At 40.6% G+C, this 22,425-nt stretch overlaps 1 protein-coding gene across 1 annotated transcript in view; it reads right to left on the bottom strand.

Annotated features, from left to right (window-relative positions):
* The window catches only part of ipo9 (importin 9), a 34,484-nt gene extending 20,010 nt beyond the window's left edge, over positions 1–14,474 (bottom strand). The window contains exons 1-6 of the mRNA XM_061889180.1: positions 14,150–14,474; positions 3,504–3,565; positions 3,338–3,424; positions 3,062–3,263; positions 383–471; positions 189–275 (exon numbers count right to left, since the gene is read on the bottom strand). Of these exons, the coding sequence (XP_061745164.1) occupies positions 189–275; positions 383–471; positions 3,062–3,263; positions 3,338–3,424; positions 3,504–3,565; positions 14,150–14,300 (678 nt within the window). The 5' untranslated portion in view covers positions 14,301–14,474. The remainder of the gene's footprint in view (positions 1–188; positions 276–382; positions 472–3,061; positions 3,264–3,337; positions 3,425–3,503; positions 3,566–14,149) is intronic.
* Positions 14,475–22,425: the final 7,951 nt, after the last annotated feature.

Here is a 22,425-nt window from a genome sequence, read left to right as displayed (position 1 = left end):
GTACACAAAAGTGGAGGATTTAAATGTTGAATGTTCATACTGTACCTGCACATTTATAACTGGTAGACAGCTGAGAAGGATCAATTATAGCACAGCTATTCCGATTACTGTTCTATCTACTGTACAAAGTTGTAACAATAAGGGCATAACAGGAAGCACCACATTTTTGTTCAGTAATTGCAACTCACCTTTTCCAGCTCCTCAATAGCACAGATTAGGTTGGCACATGTGGTGAATATCTCCACGGCTCTCGAGCGGGTACGAATACTATACACCTGACGCAGAAATTAAAACACACAACACAATAACGTTCAAATTTGAACAGTTTTTTTTTTTTTTTAATTGAAATCAGTGCGAAGGCAGACAATAAAAGAGCGATTACCTCAGCCATGGTGAAAATCTTGTACATCTCAGGTAAGATGACGGGGGCCACCAGTGGCATTTGTGTGTCGGTCACTTCTCGTGTGAACTCTGAAGAGCAGCAACAATACATTATTTACAAGCATGTGTGTCCTCACATATTTGTTTTAAGCAATTATTTCTACTTCCTTGGTATGCCGTACACACAAATATATTTCAACCTTTTGATTGTCTATGACCTTACAACTGGGGAACATTATTATCTGATACTACTGAGTTATTTCACCCAAAGTTAAAATTAGTATTAAAAAAATAACTGTATACATAAGATATGCAAAATATTTGTTTCTGCAATCATACATCAGGAATCTTTCATGTGTCCATAATGCCAGAAGACAAATAAATAAAGCATTTTTTCTCCTCTGTTGACAGCAGTGTTGGCGCTAGGAATTTTCAAAATGGGGTCCCACACTAATTTTTTGGGGTTCCACTTTTTTGTAAGCGTTTTGAAAACAAATGATAAACGTATCCATTGTCCTGATATATCTCACATTGTATAAAATTTTGTTTTGGAAAAAGGTTGTCATAAACCTTACTTCCTTCATAAAAAAAAAAGAAAAAAAAAAAAGACAAATTTGTATGCATATGTAATTGTATTCAGTTATTCAGTGCATATTGTAGCGTCCTGGAAGAGTCAGTGTTGCAAGGGGTTCTGGGCATTTTTTCTGTTGTGTTACGGTGCGGATATTCTCCCGAAGTATGTTTGTCATTCTTGTTTGGTGTGGTTTTACAGTGTGGCGCATATTTGTAACGGTGTTAAAGTTGTTTACAGGGCCACCCTCAGTGTGACCTGTATGGCTGTTGACCAAGTATGCCTTGATTGACGACTAATCAACTACCTCGCTCTCTCGCTGTCTCTGTCCCACCCTCACTACTGTTGCTGCGTGTGCGCCTTTGTTTTGTTTTCAACCCATCTTAGCCCTGTACATACATTGGAAATACACGCAACCTTGACACGAAACGCCGGACATTTAAGGCAATTTAGAAACCCCTGCCGGACACCCCGGACAGTCCCGGAAAAGAGGACATGTCCGGGGAAAAGAGGACGTATGGTTGGTCTAGTACCTTATTTTCCACGCTATAAGCCGCACCTAAAAACTACACATTTTCTCAAAAGGTGATAGTGCGGCTTATAACCCGGTGCGCCTTATATATGTATTAATATAAATATTTATTTTCATAGAGTTTAGGTTTCGCAATTACGGTAAACAGCCGCCATCTTTTTTCCCCGTAGAAGAGGAAGTGCTTCTTCTTCTACGGTAAGCGCCCGCCCACCTGGAAAGAGGAAGCGCTGCTTCTTCTTCTACAGTACGGAACCGCCAAGGTAAGCACCCGCTCCCGTAGAAGAAGAAGAAGCGCGCAGCTAATCCGATTCATTTCATTTGTGTGTTTCTGTAAAGATGACCACAAAATGGCTCCTTCTAAGAGACACGCGTACAACGCAGAATTCAAACTCAAGGCAATAAGTCACGCAGAAGAACACGGAAATAGAGCAGCAGCGAGAGAATTGAACATAAATGAATCAATGGTGCGTGGATGGAGGAAGCAACAAGATGACCTGCGCCAAGTAAAGAAGACAACACAGAGTTTGAGGGAACAAAGCAAGATGGCAACAGTTGGAGGACAAACTGGAACAGTGGGTTGTTGAGCAGAGAGCAGCAAGTAGAAGTGTCAGTACCATCACTATTCCTATGAAAGCAACAGCGCTAGCAAGCGAACTTCACTTGATGATTTTAAAGGTGGTGCTTCTTGGTGTTTCCGGTTCATGAAAAGACGCAATCTCTCCATCCGCACACGGACTACTACTTCACAGCAACTGCCAAAAGACTTTCAAGAAAAGCTGGCTACTTTCCGCGCATATTGTAAAAACAAGATAGCTGGAAAAAAGATCCGGCCAGGAAGGCAGGATTCATGGAACTGCCGGACAACAACAGCGACACTGACTCTGATGACTTCGACGAGACGGAGCCCGCCATTTTGGATGCCGTATTCGCCCAATTTTTTCATTCAGACCCCGAAGAAGAAGAATTCGAGGGATTTATGGATGAGGAATAACTTCTGAAGGTGAGCTTTAAATGTTTATTTGGTGTGCTGTGACATTAACGTTCGAGCAACGTTGAGTTATTGATGTTGCTATTGCTCTGCAATATTTTCAGTGTTACTATTGTTGTGATTGCACATTTGCACACTGGTTTGTATTATTAAAGTTTGACTGACCTATCTGACTGTTTTTTTGACATTCCCTTTAGCGCAGCGTGGGCGCGGCTTATGACCCGGTGCGGCTTATAGGTTAACAAAGTTTTTAAATATGCCATTCATTGAAGGTGCGGCTTATAACACAGGGCAGCTTATAGCGCGGAAAATACGGTATATGGAGAAACATAATTAGCTGTGAGCTTATCAGCCAGGGGCACAAAAAATAAACAATACCAGCCAGGGGACATCTGCGTTTGCGATTGTTATCGAAAGGCTTTCATCGGCAATGCGACCACATACAGTACGTTAAAAAAAATGTTTTAATTATTTGAAACTGATCGGTGGCCTGAGCCTTACTTTCCAGTCATATAAAAGGTGAAACTAATCATGACTTATGTTGATAACAAAAGAGTGTGGAGAGCAGAAAAAATGTTTTAATCCATACCTGTGAGAACCCTCATGGCCCCGTGCACGGCGCTGACGTCGCCGCTGACCAGCATCTCCATGAGCAAGGTGAAGAGCTGGGGCCAGGCTTCGGGCCAGTCCCAGTGGGCGATGGCGGACACGGCGTACGCCACGCTAGACCGCACCTTGCTAATTGACTCACGCAGGCCATTAGGCAGTAGCGCCCTGATAGCAGCTTTGGCCTAGAGGAGACACGAGTTTGCCCTTTTCTTATGGATTCTAATTGATTTCCATGACTTTGAGTGACGATCATCACCTGCTCGGAGGTTTCCGGAGGTCGGAACTTCTCTGATTGGGAGCACCAGTGAGTTTCAACATACTGCTTGAGGATGACCGATGCCAACTGCAGACAAACGTGACAAGTTGTGATTAGTAGGAAGTAAACGTGTGCTTAACACCTGCCATTTGTCATTCAAGCTGACCTGACGAATTGCGAGCGCTCCTTGAGGGTCCACTGTGAGTTCCGCCAGGTGGACACCAAATTCTAGGAAGGGACAAAAACAAATATTGATTAAACAAATAATGATTAGTAAGTATGGTACTGTATACCACACACATCCATCCAGGTGGAACAGCTATGCCAGTGTATAACAGGGAGGTTCGATCCAACCTGTGCATTGACTTATTTTGAAACCTTTCAATTTGAAAGTGTTTTTTCTCCTTGTTATTCAAGGTTCAAAGTTTTATTCGTCAAATGCAGAGTACACCACAGTGAAATGCTTTTTTCCCCATGCTCTTCAGATATTGCGTATAGTGGGATCCAAACACGAGTTGCAGAATCTAACACACTAAATACAAAAATTTGAATAGCTCTGATGTACATTAATTAGAAGACAATAGGTTGCACAATAAGTCACAGTAGTTCAATCAATCAATCAATCAATGTTTATTTATATAGCCCCAAATCACAAATGTCTCAAAGGACTGCACAAATCATTACGACCACAACATCCTCGGAAGAACCCACAAAAGGGCAAGGAAAACTCACACCCAGTGGGCAGAGAGAATTCACATCCAGTGGGACGCCAGTGACAATGCTGACTATGAGAAACCTTGGAGAGGACCTCAGATGTGGGCAACCCCCCCTCTCTAGGGGACCGAAAGCAATGGATGTCGAGCGGGTCTAACATGATACTGTGAAAGTTCAATCCATAGCGGCTCCAACACAGCCGCGTGAGTTCAGTTCAAGCGGATCCAAGACAGCAGCGAGAGTCCCGTCCACAGGAAACCATCTCAAGCGGATCAGCAGCGTAGAGATGTCCCCAACCGATACAGGCGAGCGGTCCATCCTGGGTCCCGACGAGCGGTCCATCCTGGGTCTCGACTCTGGACAGCCAGTACTTCATCCATGGTCATCGGACCGGACCCCCTCCACAAGGGAGGGGGGGACATAGGAGAAAGAAAAGAAGCGGCGGATCAACTGGTCTAAAAAGGAGGTCTATTTAAAGGCTAGAGTATACAGATGAGTTTTAAGGTGAGACTTAAATGCTTCTACTGAGGTAGCATCTCGAACTGTTACCGGGAGGGCATTCCAGAGTACTGGAGCCCGAACGGAAAACGCTCTATAGCCCGCAGACTTTTTTTGGGCTCTAGGAATCACTAATAAGCCGGAGTCTTTTGAACGCAGATTTCTTGCCGGGACATATGGTACAATACAATCGGCAAGATAGGCTGGAGCTAGACCGTGTAGTATTTTATACGAAAGTAGTAAAACCTTAAAGTCACATCTTAAGTGCACAGGAAGCCTGTGCAGGTGATGATCAAACTTTCTTGTTCTTGTCAAAAGTCTAGCAGCCGCATTTTGTACCAACTGTAATCTTTTAATGCTAGACATGGGGAGACCCGAAAATAATACATTACAGTAATCGAGACGAGACGTAACAAACGCATGGATAATGATCTCGGCGTCTTTAGTGGACAAAATGGAGCGAATTTTAGCGATATTACGGAGATGAAAGAAGGCCGTTTTAGTAACTCTTTTAATGTGTGACTCAAAGGAGAGAGTTGGGTCGAAGATAATACCCAGATTTTTTACAGAGTCACCTTGTTTTATTATTTGGTTGTCAAATGTTAAAGTTGTATTACTAAATAGAGGTCGGTGTCTAGCAGGACCGATAATCAGCATTTCCGTTTTTTTGGCATTAAGTTGCAAAAAGTTAGCGGACATCCATTGTTTAATTTCATTAAGACACGCTTCCAACTGACTACAGTCCGGCGTGTTGGTCAGTTATGGTAGAAGTATCAGTACAAGTAGAAGTACAGTACAAGTGCAATATCAAATAGTATAACAGTATATACAGTATAGGAAGCAACAAATATTAAGGTGTCTACAGTTCTTTGGCAGTTGAGTAGTGACAGTAGTATGAACAGAAGGTAATGAAACAGTATGACTTCTTTATACTCTTGTTTTTACATTATTTACAGTCATTGAATGAAGAGTATTATCGCTACTTCCAAGACGGCCAAAGTTTATATGCACGGCACAATATTCTCACATATAAATTATTGTTTCACAACTTGGACGCACACGCACACAAAAAAGAAAACTGCACTAAAACCCATTAAGCCTCTCTTTAAAAGGGCAGTTAAAATCCTTGACCTGAAACCAATCCACAATTGTATTATTGTAAAAAAAACATTCTTCATCTGGATAGCTACCAGATCTTTATGGATATCTTTATGATGTGTCATCTACAAAGTTTTAAATGCCCTTGCACCTCTATCATTAGGTGAATTCATTCAGAGGAGAAAAAGTAAAAGACACAGACTTATGGCCTTCCAAAGGAGATTGCAATACACCAAGACGTAGAACAAAAATCAGTGAAATGGTCACCTCTGTAAGAGGAACACAATCCTGGAATAAGCTGCCCACACACAGAGACTGTGATAACTATCCACTTATTACAAAAAAACTTAAACATTGGCTAAAAATAAATCAGACGTGCACCCATTAAACACTTCCAGTGGGCTTCTGGCCAGCATATTTGAAGCTATGAGTGAATTGTCTTTCCTGGTCTATGGTCTTGTAATTGTGTATTGAAACTGCTTGTCTTGTTTGTTTTATGATGTCTTATTCATTGGGTTCTTATTTCTGTCATCGTACTTTTAAAGTCTTACGTGTCTCTGGCTTTAAACCTCAACAAAACCGAAAGCATGACAGTTTCCAAGAAACCACATCCACCTGCATGTAACCTCACATGCAATAACAAGAAAATAAAACAAGTAGATCAATTCAAATACCTGGGTGTCACAGTAACATCTGATGGTAGGTGTGAAAAGGAGATAAAAAAAAGGATTGCCATGTCAAAAGACAGCTTCAACAAAATGATTCTTATATTTCAAAATAGAAACATCTCAACTGACACCAAACTCAAGAGTCCACAAAACATACGTATGGTCCATCCTACTTTACGGCTGGGAATGCTGGACGTTAAATGATCAACAACTTTCAGGCAACTGAAATTTGGTTCTTCATAAAAAACTCTGCATATCATGGACTGAAAAGAAAAGTGATTAAGAGGTACTGGCAAAGGCTAAAACAAAAAGATCTCTAATTGCAACGATTCGAAATAGGCAACTGATATTCCTCGGACATAAGCAGTGGAAAATGGAGGAATATCATTACAAAAGACAGCTTCGAAAAACTGATGTTGACTGGAAAACTAGTAGAAAAGAAAGCTCCGGGTCGACAAAGAACAACATATATCAACAGCCTGAGAAATTTTACTGGAAATGTCAATGATATAGAACTCATAAATTGAGTGGTAGACAAAGAAGACTGGAGAGCCCTGATCATCGATGCCTGCAAACAGGCCTGATACCCCATGATGATGTGTCTCACTGTTATTTTACAAACCTGCCTTGGGACTACGGCTGAAAATTTGCATTTATGCTAAGTCCAGCACATTTACAATGTGTATTCAAGTGTTGATAAAAAAGTTTAAGTACTTCTTAACCCCAAATTCCAACCCGGGATGCTGAGTGCCACGCAGGGAGGTAATGGGTCCCATTTTTATAGTCTTTGGTATGACTCGGCTGGGGTTCGAATCCCAGGGTGAACTCTCTAACCACAAGGCCACTGAGCATATGCACTATCCCAAATAAATCAATGTTAAATAAATGTTATGTTTGTAAATCGAGGTTTAACTGTACTTTATGGTAGTAATCAATACTAAATTTGTGTTAATGTGGATACCATTGAAATGATACTCCCACCAATACAGTATAACAGTGAGAGGATGAAAATGCAACTCTTTCAGGCTGTGGAAGACAATGATTGTGCTGACAGGAGGGGGCCCGGCCCATGGGGGTCTGCTGTACCTACATGACAGTCAAGACAATGGACACATGCTGCCTTAAATCAGCATCTTTTAGGGCAAAACCATGCTTGACTTGCTAATAACCCAACGGGTTAGATCAGTGATTTTCAACCACTGTCCCGTGAGATACAGTCTGGTGTGCCGTAGGAGATTATGTAGTTTCACCAATTCGGATTAAAAATATATTTTGCAAACCAGTAATTATAATCCGCAAAATAATGTGTCGTTGAGCGTCCGTATTGTCTACAGCTCGACAGAGTAAACGTGTTATTCTCCTCAGTATCAGTAGGTAGCAGCTAGTAGCTAATTGCTTTGTAGATGTCGGTAACCAATGTTTGTCTTGATCACAATACGCGGGAGGCAGTGTGCAGGTAAAAAGGTATTGTACGCTCAAACTAAAAATAAACAAAAGGCGAGGACCACTAAGAAAAGGCATTGAAGCTTAGGGATGGCTATGCAAAACGAAACTAAAACTGAACTGGCTGCAAAGTAAACAAAAACAGAATGCTGGACGACAGCAAAGACTTACAGTGTGTGGAGCAGCAGACGGCATCCACAAAGTACATCCGTACATGACATGACAATCAACAATGTCCTCACAAAAAAAGATAGCAACAACTTAAATGTTCTTGATTGCTAAAACCAAGCAGGTGCGGGAAATAGCGCTCGAAGGAAGAGACAAAACTGCAACAGGAAAATACCAACAAAACAGGAAAAAGCCACTAAAATAGTAGCGCAAGACAAAAACTAAAACACTACACAAAGGAAAACACCAAAAAACTAAAAATAAGTCACTGCGTGATTTGACAGGTTGTGACAGTACTTTGAGACAAAAGCTATTGTGACGCAGGGTTGGTTATGGTTTGAATTCATATCCAACAATTACAAAAACAACTTTTTATTATCAATATCGACTGCTGAGTCAAAAAAAAATATGTTTTATGCTGGTGGTGTGCCTTCGGATTTTTGTCTCAAAAAAGGTTGAAAAACACAGCTTTATGGTACTAATCAATACTAACTAAATTGGTATGAGTATGGATACCATAAAATTGATACTCCAACCACTACAGTATGAAAGTGAGAGTATGAAAATGCAATACTTTCACGCTGTAGAAGACAATGATTGTGTTGACAGGAGGGGGCCCGGTCAGTGGGGGTCTGCTGTACCTACTTGTCAGTCAAGACAATGGACACATGCTGCCTTAAACCAGCATCTTTTAGGCCAAAACCATGCTTGTCTTGCCAATAACCCGACGGGGTTCATGATACATAACACCCCCCATACGGATTTACACACTTTCCCTTTATTGCAAAAATGAGGGGTAGCGGGGGATGTATATATTTTCAAGTATTTTTGTATATATATATATATATATATATAAAATCCGTTCATGAATGATTATATCCATTCGGCCACCGTGTTCAATGGAGAAGTCTAATCTTCAAAATTTGCAGGCAGCATACGCCTCCTCATGGAGCTGTCCTGGATGAACTGAAATTATTTTTTCCAATCATTTAGTAACTTGCAAGCGCACTTCTTTTTCTTATTCGTCGTCGCCATGTCTCTTCTTTGTTCTTCTGCTTCGTCTCTGTTATGTTTTTGGACATTATTACTTGCCGTAGTTTTGAGGCAATGCATGATGGGAATCCGGATGTTGTGTGTCAGTGTATTAACATGCCGGCTGGAATAAACACACGCTGAGAAATAGCTCCGTGCCTGCCTACTTTATGGGTTATAGATAAACCTATGGATAACGGATTCATATATAATAGTCTCCTTTTCAGGTTTCTAGAGGACGCTATAGGCAGTGGTTTTAAGGCACGCCCCCAATATTGTTGTCCGGGTGGAAATCGGGAGAAATTCTGGAGAATGGTTGCCCCGGGAGATTTTCGGGAGGGGGACTGAAATCCGGGAGTCTACCGGGAAAATCGGGAGGGTTGGCAAGTATGTCCGACACATTCCAACTTTTACAAAGAAATTAATATGTCGGTATCGGTCGATATCGGAATCAGTAATTAAGACTTGGACAATATCTGAATATCGGCAAAAAAAGCCATCATCGGAGGACAGAGGATGCAAAACAATAACAGTGCAATACTTATTCATAACAGGGTCACTACTGCTTAGTTTCTCTTGTTATATTCCTATTTTACTGTTATATTTTTATTCTTATTGTAATATTTTTTGTTCCATTTTGTTTCCATTCATACCCCGATGATTTACTTTTTAAATTGATCTCAACTCTGTACACTGCTGCTGTAATTCTAATTTTCCTGAAGGAACTCTCCTGAAGGAATCAATAAAGTACTATCTGTCAATCTATCTATATATGTCGGAGTGGTGCACAGTAAACAACCTGGCCCTGAATACTTCCAAGACCAAGGAGCTGGTCATAGACTTCAGGAGGAATAAAACAGACATCCTGCCCCTGGTTATCTGCGGTGACTGCGTGGAGAGGGTCTCCGACTTCCGCTTCGTGGGAGTCCACCTGGCCGACGACCTATCCTGGAGCACCAACACCACGGCTACCATCAAGAAGGCACACCAGAGACTGCACTTCCTGGGAATAATCAGGAACAACCACCTCTCACAGGAACGGCTGGTGTCCTTCTACCGGTGCTCCATTGAGAGCATCCTGACCTAGTGCAGCTGCGTGTGGTTCAGCATCTGCACGGCCGCAGAGAGACCGGCGCTCCAGAGGGTCGTAAAGACCGCCTGGAAGATCATTGGATGCCCCCTCCCCTCCTTGGCTGACCTGTACAGCTCCCGCTGTCTCAGGAAAGCACAGAGCATCCTGAAAGACCCATTCCACCTAGGACTGCTACCCCCGGAAAAAAATAATAAATCCACCGACCCGGAAGAAGAAGCTGCTGAACACCAACGAAGAAGCGCCCTTAGCATAGCCGAGCGAGTCAGTCAAGCATGGATAGCGGGCGTCGACGGTCGAAAGTGTGGCTTTATTTTACTAAAATATCGGCGAAATGTAACATGTGCGACAGGACTGTTTCGTGCTTAGGAGGGTGCACGTCGAACATGAAGCACCTCCGAGTTCATGGAGTACAAATAAATGTGTGTCCCGACTTCGACAGGAGACACTATCTGTTCAGAACGCTCACGCATCCTGCCTGAGAAGGCGGATATGGTCATTTTCCTAAACAAGAGCTGTCTCTGATTTTATACTGTACCTGCTGCTAATCTGGACTGGGTTATGCAAGTTGTTTATTATTGTTTATTTGCTTTTCTGCACCAGGTTAGCCCATCAGTGGGAGCACGGTAACATGTTTAAGTACCTGCAGCATCATACACTTGTGTGTGTAAATGTGTTTTCATGGGGTTTCCTGCAGCATCATACACTTGTGTGTGTAAATGTGTTTTCATGGGGTTTCCTGCAGCATCATACACTTATGTGTAAATATGTTTTCATGAAGTTTCCTACAGCATCATACACTTACGTGTAAATGTGTTTTCATGAGGTTTCCTGCAGCATCATACACTTATGTGTAAATATGTTTTCATGAAGTTTCCTGCAGCGTCATACACTTATGTGTAAATGTGTTTTCATGAGGTTTCCTGCAGCATCATACACTTATGTGTAAATGTGTTTTCATGAGGTTTCCTGCGGCATCATACACTTATGTGTAAATGTGTTTTCATGAGGTTTCCTGCAGCATCATACACTTACAGTATGTGTAAATATGTTTTCATGAAGTTTCCTGCAGCGTCATACACTTATGTGTAAATGTGTTTTCATGAGGTTTCCTGCAGCATCATACACTTATGTGTAAATGTGTTTTCATGAGGTTTCCTGCAGCATCATACACTTATGTGTAAATGTGTTTTCATGAGGTTTCCTGCAGCATCATAGACTTATGTGTAAATATGTTTTCATGATGTTTCCTGCAGCATCATACACTTATGTGTAATTGTGTTTTCATGAGGTTTCCTGCAGCATCATACACTTATGTGTAATTGTGTTTTCATGAGGTTTCCTGCAGCATCATACACTTGTGTGAGTAAATGTGTTTTCATGAGGTTTCCTGCAGCATCATACACTTATGTGTAAATGTGTTTTCATGAAGTTTCCTGCAGCATCATACACTTATGTGTAAATGTGTTTTCATGAGGTTTCCTTTAGCATCATACACTTATGTGTAAATGTGTTTTCATGAGGTTTCCTGCAGCGTCATACACTTATGTGTAAATGTGTTTTCATGAGGTTTCCTGCAGCATCATACACTTGTGTGTGGAAATGTGTTTTCATGAGGTTTCCTGCAGCATCATACACTTGTGTGAGTAAATGTGTTTTCATGAGGTCCTGCAGCATCATACACTTATGTGTAAATGTGTTTTCATGAGGTTTCCTTTAGCATCATACACTTATGTGTAAATGTGTTTTCATGAGGTTTCCTGCAGCGTCATACACTTATGTGTAAATGTGTTTTCATGAGGTTTCCTGCAGCATCATACACTTGTGTGTGGAAATGTGTTTTCATGAGGTTTCCTTTAGCATCATACACTTATGTGTAAATGTGTTTTCCTGAGGTTTCCTTTAGCATCATACACTAAAGTGTAAATGTGTTTTCATGAGGTTTCCTGCAGCATCATACACTTGTGTGTGGAAATGTGTTTTCATGAGGTTTCCTGCAGCATCATACACTTGTGTGTGGAAATGTGTTTTCATGAGGTTTCCTGCAGCATCATACACTTGTGTGTGGAAATGTGTTTTCATGAGGTTTCCTGCAGCATCATACACGTGTGTGTGGAAATGTGTTTTCATGAGGTTTCCTGCAGCATCATACACTTGTGTAAATGTGTTTTCATGAGGTTTCCTGCAGCATCATACACTTATGTGTAAATGTGTTTTCATGAGGTTTCCTGCAGCATCATACACTTATGTGTAAATGTGTTTTCATGAGGTTTCCTGCAGCATCATACACTTATGTGTAAATGTGTTTTCATGAGGTTTCCTGCAGCATCATACACTTGTGAGTGTAAATGTGTTTTCATGAGGTTTCCTGCAGCATCATACACTTATGTGTAAATGTGTTTTCATGAGGTTTCCTGCAGCATCATACACTTATGTGTAAATGTGTTTTCATGAGGTTTCCTGCAGCATCATACACTTATGTGTAAATGTGTTTTCATGAGGTTTCCTGCAGCATCATACACTTGGGTGTGTAAATGTGTTTTCATGAGGTTTCCTGCAGCATCATACACTTATGTGTAAATGTGTTTTCATGAGGTTTCCTGCAGCATCATACACTTGGGTGTGTAAATGTGTTTTCATGAGGTTTCCTGCAGCATCATACACTTATGTGTAAATGTATTTTCATGAGGTTTCCTGCAGCATCATACACTTGTGTGTGGAAATGTGTTTTCATGAGGTTTCCTGCATTATCATACACTTGTGTATAAATGTGTTTTCATGAGGTTTCCTGCAGCATCATACACTTATGTGTAAAAGTGTTTTCATGAGGTTTCCTGCAGCATCATACACTTGTGTGTGTAAATGTGTTTTCATGAGATTTCCTGCAGCATCATACACTTATGTGTAAATGTGTTTTCATGAGGTTTCCGGCAGCATCATACACTTGTGTGTGGAAATGTGTTTTCATGAGGTTTCCTGCAGCATCATACACTTATGTGTAAATGTCTTTCCATGAGGTTTCCTGCAGCATCATACACTTATGTGTAAATGTGTTTTCATGAGGTTTCCTGCAGCATCATACACTTATGTATAAATGTGTTTTCATGGGGTTTCCTGCAGCATCATACACTTGTGTGTAAATATGTTTTCATGAGGTTTTCAAAAATAAAGCTCTCTTGATGAAAGTGTACCCCTGTGAAAATGTACTCATAATTTATAATATTTATATTCAATGTTATATATATATATATGTTATATTCTATGTTCATAGATTTGATATTTATATTGAAGTTGAAAACAGCCCTGTGAGGAATTTATAGTAAAGTTCATAAAAAGTTAATAGAATTAAAATTGATGGAGAATGTCAGATTATTTCATTCAGAAAGACTGTAGGTTAGGTAGCTCGTTTAGAATACCCTGAACTTTTTTTTTTTTTTTTAAAGAAAGAATCAGAATCGAGAATCGTCAGGAATCGGAATCGAAACAAAGAATCGGAATCGTTCGTATTCAAACGATACCCAACCCTAGCGAGGATGGGAACGTAAATCGACTGGTAAATTGGGAGCTTTGCCTTCCGGCTCAGGTCCTTCTTCACCACAACGCATCGGAAGAACGGCCGCATTACTGAAGACGTCGCACCGATCCGCTTCCCTCACTCGTGACGACCAAGTCTTTAAAATATTTTCTTGGATTTTCAAATTGTATTTGAGTTTTGTCTCTCTTAGAATTAAAAATGTCGAGCAAAGCGAGACCAGCTTGCTAGTAAATAAATCCAATTTAAAAAATAGAGGCAGCTCACTGGTAAGTGCTGCTATTTGAGGTATTTTGTAGAACAGGCCAGCGGGCGACTCATCTGGTCCTTAAGGGCTATCTGGTGCCCGCGGGCCCCGCGTTGGTGAGCCCTGAGTCAGGGGGGACAGGGTCGAGGAGGGGCCAACTTAACCAAGTCGTGGTTAACTTATGGCAGCCATGTTAGCTACTGAAGACAGCTAGCTAACTCCCAACTTAGCACCGGCCAGCGTCCCCACCACCACCACCCCGGTGTTAGCCAGCCAGCCGCCCGTTAACAAGCCCTCCAAGTCCCAACCGGCCGCCGCTCACCTTCGGTCACTTCCAGCACTTTAATCTGCTCCTCGGCGGCGGCGCGGACTTCTTGGACCGGAGACAGGATGGCCGTCAGAGTCTCCATCAGAGCCTCTTTAAGTCCCTGCTGGACCGGGCCGGCCACCGAACCCGACCGAACCACGCTCATGCCTGCCCTGTTGTTGTTGTCGTCGTGGTGGTGGTGGTGGTCGTCCTCGGGAGTCAGTCCACCCGCGGCAGCCGAGGAGAGGCAGCGAGGACACGGCCACGGAAGAATGCTAAGCCCGCCAATGCATGGAAACGCCGGAGGTGGGGACTTTGTCTTCTTCTACGGGTTTCCTCGGATGTTGCTGTGCAATACTGCCACCTATAGACTGCAAAGCGAACCGCCCGGTAGATCACACGCTATTAGTAATTGCTTAGCCAATTTAACTTTTGATCTTTTTTTTTACGTAATAGTTCGGCTTTTATTATGACGTTATTAAATATTTGTTGATATTTTTGTAGCTAAATCTATGACGATTAATGCTGCTTTTATTTTTTATATCTAGGGACATGTTTTAGGACATTTTCAAGGACATATCTAAGGACATATGTGATGAGGTGGCGACTTGTCCAGGGTGTAACCCGCCTTCCGCCCGATTGTAGCTGAGATAGGCACCGGCGCTCCCCAAAGGTAATAAGCAGTAGAAATGGATGGATGGATGGATATCTAAGGACATATCTGAGGACATATTTTAGGACATTTTCAAGGACATATTTAAGTACATATCTAAGGACATATTTTAGAACATTTTCAAGGACATATTTATCCAATACATATCTAAGTATATATCTAAGGACATATTTTAGGACATTTTCAAGGACATATTTAAGTACATATCTAAGGACATATTTTAGGACATTTTCTAGGACATATTTAAGTACATATCTAAGGACATATTTTAGAACATTTTAAAGGACATATTTATCTAATACATATCTAAGTACATATCTAAGGACATACTTTAGGACATTTTCAAGGACATATTTAAGTACATATCTAAGGACATATTTTAGAACATTTTCAAGGACATATTTAAGTACATATCTAAGGACATATTTTAGAACATTTTCAAGGACATATTTATCTAATACATATCTAAGGACATATCTAAGGACATATTTTAGGACATTTTCAAGGACATATTAAAGTACATATCTAAGGACATATATTTTAGAACATTTTCAAGGACATATTTAAGCACATATCTAAGGACATAGCCAGGGGCGCCGCTAAGGATTTTGGGCCCCATGAAAAGAATCTTTACAGGGCCCCCAACACATAATTTCATATAATTTCATCATCATTAGAGGCCTCTCCGGGCCCCCCTCCATCATGGCCCCCTAGAATCCGTCTTCTTTACCCCCCCCCCCCCCTTTTCGGCGCCCCTGGACATATTTCAGGACATTTTCAAGGACATATTTAAGTACATATCTAAGGACATATTTTAGGACATTTTCAAGGACATATTTAAGGACATATTTTAGGACATTTTCAAGGACATATTTAAGTACATATCTAAGGACATATTTTAGGACATTTTCAAGGACATATTTAAGGACATATTTTAGGACATTTTCAAGGACATATTTAAGTACATATCTAAGGACATATTTTAGAACATTTTCAAGGACATATTTAAGTACATATCTAAGGACATATTTTAGGACATTTTCAAGGACATATTTAAGTACATATCTAAGGATATATTTTAGGACATTTTCAAGGACATATTTAAGGACATATTTTAGGACATTTTCAAGGACATATTTAAGTACATATCTAAGGACATATTTTAGAACATTTTCAAGGCCATATTTTAGAACATTTTCAAGGACATATTAAAGTACATATCTAAGGACATATTTTAGAACATTTTCAAGGACATATTTAAGTACATATCTAAGGACATATCCAGGGGCGCCGCTAGGGATTTTGGGCCCCATGAAAATAATCTTTACAGGGCCCCCAACACATAATTTCATCATCATTAGGGGCCTCTCTGGGCCCCTAGAATCCGTCTCTTTTACCCCCCCCCCCCCACACATTTTTCGGCGCCCCTGGACATATTTAAGGACATATTTTAGGACATTTTCAAGGACATATTTAAGTACATAGCTAAGTACATATTTTAGGACATTTTCAAGGACATATTTAAGTACATATTTTAGGACATTTTCAATGACATATTTGAGTACATATCTAAGGACAAATTTTAGGACATTTTCAAGGACATATTTAAGTACATATCTCAGGACATATTTTAGGACATTTTCAAGGACATATTTAAGTACATATCTAAGGACATATTTTAGACCATTTTCAAGGACATATTTAAGTACATATCTAAGGACATAGCCAGGGGCGCCGCTAAGGATTTTGGGCCCCATGAAAAGAATCTTTACAGGGCCCCCAACACATAAATTCATATAATTTCATCATCATTAGAGGCCTCTCCGGGCCCCCCTCCATCATGGCCCCCTAGAATCCATCTTCTTCCCCCACCCCCCCCCCCCCCCTTTTCGGCGCCCCTGGACATATTTAAGGACATATTTTAGGACATTTTCAAGGACATATTTAAGTACAGATCTAAGGACATGTCTAAGGACCAATTTTAGGACATATTTCAGGACATTTTCAAGGCCATATTTAAGGACATATTTGAGGACATTTTCAAGGACATATTTAAGTACATATCTAAGGACATATTTTAGGACATTTTCAAGGACATATTTAAGTACATATCTAAGGACATATTTTAGGACATTTTCAAGGACATATTTAAGTACATATCTAAGGACATATTTTAGAACATTTTCAAGGACATATTCAAGTACATATCTAAGGACATATCCAGGGGCGCTCAATCTTGTTTGGTGTGGTTTCACAGTGTGGCGCATATTTGTAACAGCGATAAACTTTGTTTATACGGCCACCCTCAAGGGTCATCCTAAACAAGGGGTCGGCAACCCTAAATGTTGAAAGAGCCATAATGGACCATAAATACAAAACCAAATCTGTCTGGAGTCACAAAAAATAAATCCATATTACATACAGATAGTGTGTCTGTGGAGAGACAGAGCCGACGGGCCGACGGCGGGGCAGGACAAGCTGTGGTCCTAGTCAAGATGGTGGCCAGGAGGCGGGGGATGCAGCGGAACATAGAGGCGGGGCGAGCTGAAAGCGACGCAGCGGCAATCAAATTCAGGTGGGTAGATCGCGCACCGGCAGACAAATAATGCATCTCCTCCTGCTGTATAAAAGGGGAGAAGGAGGAGCAATCAAGGAAGGAAGGAGTTGGTGTCCGCAGCAGATGCAGCAATGCTAAATGAGCGAGAACGACTGAGAAGAACTGATCACAGCGACGAAGCGGCTGAAAAGCGAGGAGCGGCTGAAAAGCGATCCGATCGAAAGACGAAGCTTATTGAAAATTAAACAAGAGTCAAACCTGCTCAGCGATGTCCTTCATATATGGTCCATGCAACCCGCACGATGGCGGCAGGAAGCCGTTCACGGTGTCATAAGAAATCAATTAAATTAAGAGGACTTAAAGGAAACCAAATGAGCTCAAATATAGCTACAAATGAGGCACAATGATGAAATATGTACATATAGCTAGCCTAAATAGCATGTTAGTATCAATTAGCTTGCAGTCATGCAGTGACCAAATATGTCTGATTAGCACTCCACACAAGTCAATAACAGCAACAAAATTCACCTTTGTGCATTGATGCACAGCGTTAGAAGTTTGGTGGACAAAATGAGAAAAAAACTGGCATAAAACACGTCTTCGGAAGTCGGAGAAATTTGTACATGTAAACCAGGGGTCACCAATGCAGTGCCCGCTGGAGTTAGGTAGCCCGTAAGGACCAGATGGGTCGCCCGCTGGCCTGTTCTAAAAATAGCTCAAATAGCAGCACTTACCAGTGAGCTGCCTCTATTTTTTAAATTGTATTTATTTACTAGCAAGCTGGTCTCGCTTTGCTCGACATTTTTAATTCTAAGAGGGACAAAACTCAAATAGAATTTGAAAATCCAAGAAAATATTTTAAAGACTTGGTCTTCACTTGTTTGAATAAATTCATTGATTTTTTTTTTTTTACTTTGCTTCTTATAACTTTCAGAAAGACAATTTTAGAGAAAAAATACAACCTTGAAAATTATTCTTGGATTTTTAAACACATATACCTTTTAAATTCCTTCCTCTTCTTTCCTGACATTTTAAATCAATGTTCAAGTATTTTTTTTAGAATAATAAATACATTTTAATTTAATTCTTCGTTTTAGCTTCTGTTTTTTCGACGAAGAATATTTGTGAAATATTTTAAAATTCAAAAAAAATATTCTGGCAAATCTAGAAAATTTGTAGAATCAAATTAAAATCTTATTTCAAAGTGTTTTGAATTTCTTTTAAAATTTTTGTTCTGGAAAATCTAGAAGAAATAATGATTTGTCTTTGTTAGAAATATAGCTTGGTCCAATTTGTTATATATTCTAACAAAGTGCAGATTGGATTTTAACCTATTTAAAACATGTCATCAAAATTCTAAAATTAATCTTAATCAGGAAAAATTACTAATGATGTTCCATAAATTATTTTTAAAAATTTTTTCAAAAAGATTCGAATTAGCTAGTTTTTCTCTTCATTTTTTTCGGTTGAATTTAGAATTTTAAGGAGTCGAAATTCTCCTCTTTTAAACCGTTCAATTAAGTGTTTTTTTCATCATTTATTCTCTACAAAAAACCTTTCGTAAAAGGAAAAAAAATGTACGACGGAATGACTGACAAAAAGAACCATTTTTATTTATATATATATGTTTATTTATTAAAGTTAAATTGAGCAAATTGGCTATTTCTAGCAATTTATTTAAGTGCGTATCAAACTGGTAGCCCTTCGCATTAATCAGTACCCAAGAAGTAGTTCTTGGTTTCAAAAAGGTTGGTGACCCCTGACATATAGCTAGCCTAAATAGCATGTTAGCATCATTTAGCTTGCAGTCATGCAGGGACCAAATATGTCTGATTATCACTCCACACAAGTCAATAACATCAACAAAACTCACCTTTGTGCATTCACGCACAACGTTAAAAGTTTGGCGGACAAAATGAGACAGAAAAAAAAAGTGGCATAAGACACGTCCTAGAAAGTCGGAGAAAGTTGTACATGTAAACAAACTACGGTGAGTTCAAGGACCGCCAAAATTAGTAGGACAAAACGGCGCTCGCCAAATACTCGAATCATGTTTAATATAAACAGTGTGCTTTATAGCAATTAGGGAGGTTTGTGTCATGTTTGTCCTCCTACAGAAACCATATTAAAACAAAAAATGTTTTTTTTCCCCTAATTTTTTTCCATTTTTCATACATTTTTGAAAAACTCCAGATAGCCACTAGGCCGACCCCCACCCTAAACAATTCTTCATTGAACTACAGACCCTCTATTAAATTGTGTCATAATGCAAAATTAGTGGCGCCCAACCTTTTTTTGCACCACGGACCGGTTTAATGTAGGCATTATTTTTTAGGAACCGGCTCCCCACTTGTGAAAAAATAAAACTCACTATAACACTGAATTAGTGGGAGCCCTGGACGTGTTTCTTTGCATGAAATGCTGATGGAAATCAGCCTTTGGCTACAATCCGTCACATTTATATTTGATATCTTCATTAATGTGCATTGTGTCATGTCACACATTTATAACAAGTGGAAACTTCCTATTAGGAGTTTTATTGTACATCTATAAACAAGTTTATTGGTGTGTTCAGTGCACAGGTGTCAAACCCCGTTTCCATATGAGTTGAGAATTGGTGTTAGATGTAAATATAAACAGAATACAATGATTTGCAAATCCTTTTCAACCCATATTCAGTTGAATGCACTACAAAGACAACATATTTGATGTTCAAACTCATAAACTTTTTTTTTTTCTTGCAAATAATAATTAACTTAGAATTTCATGGCTGCAACACGTGCCAAAGTAGTTGGGAAAGGGCATGTTCACCACTGTGTTACATCACATTTTCTTTTAACAACACTCAATAAACGTTTGGGAACTGAGGAAACTAATTGTTGAAGCTTTGAAAGTGGAATTCTTTCCCATTCTTGTTTTATGTAGAGCTTCAGTCGTTCAACAGTCCGGGGTCTCCGTTGTCGTATTTTACGCTTCATAATGCGGCACACATTTTCGATGGGAGACAGGTCTGGACTGCAGGCGGGCCAGGAAAGTACCCGCACTCTTTTTTTTACGAAGCAACGCTGTTGTAACACGTGCTGAATGTGGCTTGGCGTTGTCTTGCTAAAATAAGCAGGGGCGTCCATGAAAAAGACGGCATCTAAAAGGCAGCATATGTTGTTCCAAAACCTGCATGTACCTTTCAGCATTAATGGTGCCTTCACAGATGTGTAAGTTACCCATGCCTTGGGCACTAATGCCCCCCCCATACCATCACAGATGCTGGCTTTTCAACTTTGCGTCGATAACAGTCTGGATGGTTCACTTCCCCTCTGGTCCGGATGACACAATGCCAAATATTTCCAAAAACAATTTGAAATGTGGACTCGTCAGACCACAGAACACTTTTCATCAGTCCATCTTAGATGATCTCGGGCCATGAGAAGCCGGCGGCGTTCCTGGATGTTGTTGATAAATGGCTTTCGCCATTTCTCTTATCTGCTTATGGTGTTACTAGTGTTTTAGTGAGATTATATGGTCGTACTCGTACCTGAAAGTCGGAGGGGTGAGGTGACCGCCAGTGTCTCTGAGGGAAGCCACGTTTCTCGACGAGGCGAAGCGAAGGCAGCCATTAGGGCCCCCCCTCCTCCACGGTGGAAGCATCCCACGTTCGTGGGCGGCCGGTCGGAGGAGGCAAGAGAGTCCGCAGCTGCCTCTTTGACAGGCGCAGGAGGAATGACGCAAGCTCCGCTCATGTCTACAGTAAGAGCCGACTTATTACCACAATTTTCTCACCGAAACCTGCCGGTTGACATGTGGTAGGGAAACATGTTCGCTTGACCGCTCTGTTCCATAGTAAAGCTTCACAGTCATCTTTCGGGAACGTAAACAAAGAAACACCGGCTGTGTTTGTGTTGCTAAAGGCAGCCGCAGTACACCGCTTCCCAACTACACCTTTCTTCTTTGACGTCTCCATTATTAATTGAACAAATTGTAAAAGATTCAGCAACACAGATGTCCATAATACTGTGTAATTATGCGATTAAAACAGACGACTTATAGCTTGGATCGGGCTGGAACAAAATGTCCGCTACAATCCGTGACGTCAAACGCACGTGTCATCAACAGGATACTTCGCACGAAATTTAAAATTGCAATTTAGTAAACTAAAAAGGCCGTATTGGCATGTGTTGCAATGTTAATATTTCATCATTGATATACAAACTATCAGACTGCGTGGTCGGTAGTAGTGGGTTTCAGTAGGCCTTTAAGTAAAAAAAAAAAAAAAAGAAGAAAAAATAGTCCAAAAGTATCAATGCCTCACCTGGTGTATAGTTCACCGCACGACACTGGTCTGTCGCTGCCTGACCAAAGGCAGAATTTTTTTTTAGGATGTATAGCGAAGCCTAATTTTAAAAAAAATTTGCAACTCAATCTAGGTCAGGGGTAGGGAACCTATGGCTCTAGAGCCAGATGTGGATCTTTTGATGACTGCATCTGGCTCTCGGATAAATCTGAGCTAACACTGCCCAACAAAATAAGTAATGACCAATTCCAATTGTAATCAAAGTGTTAAAAATAACGTTCAAAATATTAAACATGCTCATGCATTTGAATCCACCCATCCTTTTTTCTACCGCACTTGTTCAAGAAATTGCATGATTTATTTATTATTGTGTTTTTTAGGACTTGCCCTCCTGGGGGTTCTTCAGACCACCAAGCACCGACATGAGAGCCCGTTTCAGGGTTACGATATTTTTTTTTTTTTCAATTAGTCTCTCAGTTGCTTTCCAGCAATTGTCTTTTTCTCTTTCGTTCTCGCTCGCGCTTGCGCTCTGGCTCCAGCTCCAACCCTGTCTCTCCTCCCGGCTGCTGCTTATAACAGAGCGACAGGTGATTAGATAACAAGGCCCAGCTGGGCCATCTACGCACCTGTCGCTGATTTCGAGGCCGGTCCTGGCAACACCCCGCTTCGCTGCAGGCCCCAGGCCACGCCCCTCCACAGTTAGCTTCAGAATATCAACGTTATTACAAAGAATACGAGACATATTATATTCTAGTAATGTTGGTGTTACTTAA

Source organism: Nerophis ophidion, linkage group LG02 (assembly GCF_033978795.1).
Source record: "Nerophis ophidion isolate RoL-2023_Sa linkage group LG02, RoL_Noph_v1.0, whole genome shotgun sequence".
Classification (NCBI taxonomy): Eukaryota; Metazoa; Chordata; class Actinopteri; order Syngnathiformes; family Syngnathidae; genus Nerophis; species Nerophis ophidion.
The sequence above is the reverse complement of the archived record's forward strand: the minus strand, read 5'-3'. Positions and strand labels throughout refer to the sequence as shown.